Here is a 4,374-nt window from a genome sequence, read left to right as displayed (position 1 = left end):
AACACCTTTTTTTGCAGTGCACAACACTACACTCTCTTTGGAGAGCTTTATCCTCCTCTATCCGATTTTCTGGTCAATGGGTTGGCAATGGTCTGGGCAGTGCTTGGGATGACTGGTCCAATAGACACAAGGGATGCAAATTACTGAGCCTCCCCTTGCTTGTCAATTGGTATATCTAGCTGGCCAGAAACTGCTTCATATTTGATAACAGACCTACATGTTGGCCACTCATAGAGGTTAGTATAATCTCTCCCTATAATGAATTGCTAGACCCTCTTCCACCTAGAGAGCGTCGCTCACATCCCCCACCTAGTATTAACAAGAATACCCCCTGGGCCTTCTTTGATGGTGTAGCTAACCAACAGGGCTGTGGTGGTGGCTTCATTCTGTACATCAATGAACAACATATCTATAAAGTCAAGATGGGATTAGGAGCCGGAACCAATAATTTTGCAGAACTCGTTACCCTCCGACATGTATTACATTTCTCCTTGGGACACCAGTGCATCAATCTAAATATTTTTGGGGACTCAAAGATTGTTATAAACGTTTCAATGGCATTTCTACATGTCACTCTCACACACTCAGCAACATATTACACGAAGTAAATATCTTCAAGGCAGAATTTAACCATATCTCTTGCAATCATATTTACAGGGAGCATAACTGTAGTGCTGACCAACTATCCAAGGAGGCCGCGACATTACCCAGAGGTGAATGGGTGATAAAAGAACAGAGGAGGACAGATGAATACCAGTATTATCATCGGCCATACATAGACCAGCACTATCAGGGGGATCTCGGTCCTTGAAGAACATCTGTTTTTCTTATGTTAAAAATTGTAAGAAACGCAAAGAGCCCTGCATGGCTTATGTACAAGCTTATACAGGCATATAATAATATATTCTCAGTCGATATTATGACAGATCGCCGTGCGTGGTGTATCTGGACACCTTAGTTTCTATTTTTGTGACAGATACAGCATATGCAACAACATCTACAATATGTAATTTTTCTATATTAATAAAAAATTAAGTATTTTTCCAGGGGAAATATATATATATATATATATATATATATATATATATATATATATATAATTTCATGTGAAAAATTATCATTTTATCCCATCAAGAAAATAATCCCATTTATTAATTAATATAAAACAATAGAAGGGTTGGTACTATCTATATTTGACCTTGACCTCACACATATTACATCAACAAATTATAAATTCACTGTGCTTTCAAGTTGTGGTCGTGGAAGGATAAATTAAGTTGGCGAGTAATCTTGTTAACGCAATTTACGTAAACTCATATTACATCAACAAATTATAGATTCACAGTGCTTTCAAGTTGTGGTTGTGGAAGGATAAATTAAGCTACCAACCATCTATGTTTGGCCTTGACCTCACACATATTACATCAACACATTATAAATTAACTGTGCTTTCAGGTTGTGGTCGTGGAAGGATAAATTAAGTTGCGAGTAATCTTGTTAACGTAATTTAGGTAAACTCATATTACATCAACAAATTTTAGATTCAATGTGCTTTCAAAGTTGTGGTAGTGGAAGGATAAATTAAGTTGGTGAGTAATCTTGTTAAAGTATTTTGTGTAAACTCATATTATATCAATAGATTATAGATTCATTGTGTTGTCAAGTTGTGGTTTTGGAATGATAAATTAAGTGTAAGGAGTAATTTTGTTAATGTAATTTATGTGAATTTGATTATATAAGGTTATATTAGTTTTTTGTCTGTGGGTGTAATATAAGTACCACATGTCAAAAAATTATAGCTTATTTCACAATCAAAATATTTTATAAAAATATGACAAGATTATTAACCATGGATATTCACTTTTGCTTTACCATAGATATTATTAACTTCTAAATATACTTTGTTAGAATACCATGGGCCAACACCATGCCTTATCAATACCACAAACAAAAAAATCCTAACTTATTTCATAATAAAGAAATATTTTATTTTATTTTTATAACATTTTTTAGTAGAATAAGGAAAAAACTTATAATTAAACTATGGTTTTAATAAAACTAGCCTAGATCCATCTTAACCCCTAGTCTATGAAGCTCCTAGAGGAATTCAATCTCTCAAAGTGTAAACTTGTTTTTAAGTACAAAATTTGAGAAAATGTTTACACCAGGAAAAACCAAATCTCTAGGGACTTGATAGATCCAAATTTAAAATAGATATAAACTAGTATTATAAATCATGATATTTACCCATATATTTATATTTTCGGTCAATACACTTAATAATTTTTCGGTCAATACACTTAATAATTTTTATAAATCTAGAGCTTTAAAATCATCCGGATAAACCTAATCTTTGACCCCAAAAAAGAATATTATAGTAGTAGAGGCGATGCCTTATATAAGTACGTGACATTTCAGCTCTCTTAAGATATGTCGAAATATTGGAGATACAAATCGGGGGAAAGACAGTGTTTTGAAGATTCAAGTTATCTCTGTAGTGATGGCCGTAATTACCGATCTTCCAGATGATCTCGTTCGACAGTGCTTGCTAAGAGTTCCCTACACCTCACACAGGAATCTCAAAGCCGTGTGTCGCAGCTGGGAAGCGATGCTGAATGACCCTAACTTTTATTCTGATAGAAAAATCTCTGGAAATAGCGATCAACTTTTATGTTTTCTTAAAAAAAATACAGAACATTATGTCAATGCGATAACAGTGTATGACCCTGTGAAGGGCACCTCGGAATGTGTACCCATCAGTATTCCCCACTGTTGTGGAATTCATGTCTCCCATAAGTGTGTTTGTGTGAATAGGAAGCTCGTTCTCATAGGCGGAGTGCATCTGGCCGGCTGGAGACAAATGAAGAGTATTTACATTTATGATTTTGTGTCCGCCAAATGGAGCCGCGGAGCTGATATTCCCAATTTTCGCTACTTATTTGCGTACGCCGCCTGTTCTTCCACTGGACGTATCTACTTTGCCGGCGGTTACGACAGGCAACTCAACCGTTTGGCGACTGTAGAAGCTTATGACGTGGAGGAGGATAAGTGGGAAGTTTTGCCTCCCATGAGCCAACCACGCATCGAATCTCTGGGTGTTTGCGTTGAAGGAAAATTCATGGTATTAGGTGGATCGAATGACAGAAGTGCAGAAGTTTTCGATCCGAGGGAGGGAAGGTGGACAAGGTTGGAAAATATGTGGAGTTTAGGAGGACCAGGAAGTTCGTCCGTGCCTTCTGGGCAGTTGTATGCGTTGCATAAAAAGTTTGCTTCTTCTCGGGAACACTTTGGCAATGCTACACAGTGGCACGATTGGATGGTTTGCTCCTGGGGGCGCAATATGTGTCATCTGGTTCACCTCGTGACTGGCGAGTACGTCACAGTTCCTGACATGTTCGAACTGAGTGAGAAAGAATTTGTGCACCGTGTAACAACCTTGGAAATTTGAACGCTAATTTTCTCTATCTGGGTTTAGATGAACCCATGGAAATGCAATGAGAATACTAATCCAATCAGCTTTACATAAGCTGCGAGCAATAAAAGTGTTTTTTGAGTTCGTGCTTCTATGTTTGCATAAACTGAGTCATAAAATGGTTCTTTGACTTCGTGCTTCTATGTTTCCTTACATGTTTGAGTTTGTAAAAATATATGTCTATTGGGTATGTGTGGTAATGTTTACATCTATATATTGAGAACGTTTTGAATAAGGTGCTCTCGACGTTTGACCGAACATGAACCCTAGCTCTACCGCCGACGCTGCCTCGCCCTTGGCCGCCGTCCGGCCTCTGGTCTGCCATTTCGAAGCTGGAGAGGTGCGTTTCAGCCCAGGATTACGGGACTATTATCTCCTTTCTTTTTTTGGCTGATACTCAGGTTTTCAATCATTCTCTGAAAGCTACCCTAGGCCTCTTTTGCTCTACTCCTGGCATTGCTTCTGCGAGATCTTGGACCTCGGCTGCCACATTTCTTACCACCGCCTCCATCAGAATGCAAACTCCGAGGCCAAGGATGAGCGTGCCAATTATTCTATCGTCATTTCTCTGGCGGAGGCTGAAGAAAGACTCTATTCTGGATCTAGATCTTCAGTTTTTGTTACATGTCGTGGATTTATTTGGACGCATTGTCTGGAAGCTCTTCTGGGTGGATCGCTTTGACAGGTCCAATGGTCTTTGGACTCTCTCCTCTTCTCCTCACAAACCCCTACGTTAAGTTCAGGGGAAGAAGGCCCTTCAATGCTCCAGTCTACTCTCGACTTGATCTGCAAAGGAAAGCAAAACCCTGATCCTTCTGTCGCATTTCAGATCCAGATCATGCTTATCTAAAGCAAAACGCAGCTTCATTGGGTGAACTTGTCGGATTTAGTGCAGAACCTCA

General features: G+C 38.5%; 1 protein-coding gene across 1 annotated transcript; it reads left to right on the top strand.

The window, feature by feature from the left end:
- Nucleotides 1–2,500: 2,500 nt before the first annotated feature.
- On the top strand, nucleotides 2,501–3,448 carry LOC149242823 (F-box/kelch-repeat protein At2g44130-like). Its single transcript, XM_089371027.1, has one exon. It carries the CDS (start codon nucleotides 2,501–2,503, stop codon nucleotides 3,446–3,448), a length of 948 nt encoding a protein of 315 aa, XP_089227153.1.
- The last annotated feature ends 926 nt before the right edge of the window (nucleotides 3,449–4,374 follow it).

The sequence above is a fragment of the Pinus tabuliformis genome, chromosome 8 (assembly GCF_031772625.1).
Source record: "Pinus tabuliformis cultivar Carrire ecotype Pingquan chromosome 8, CPIR1, whole genome shotgun sequence".
Lineage (NCBI taxonomy): Eukaryota > Viridiplantae > Streptophyta > Pinopsida > Pinales > Pinaceae > Pinus > Pinus tabuliformis.
This window is presented reverse-complemented; position numbering and strand designations above follow the sequence as displayed.

Excerpts from the sequence above, each read along its gene's own strand:
- LOC149242823 (XM_089371027.1), top strand. The coding sequence starts at position 2,501 with ATGGCCGTAATTACCGATCTTCCAGATGATCTCGTTCGACAGTGCTTG.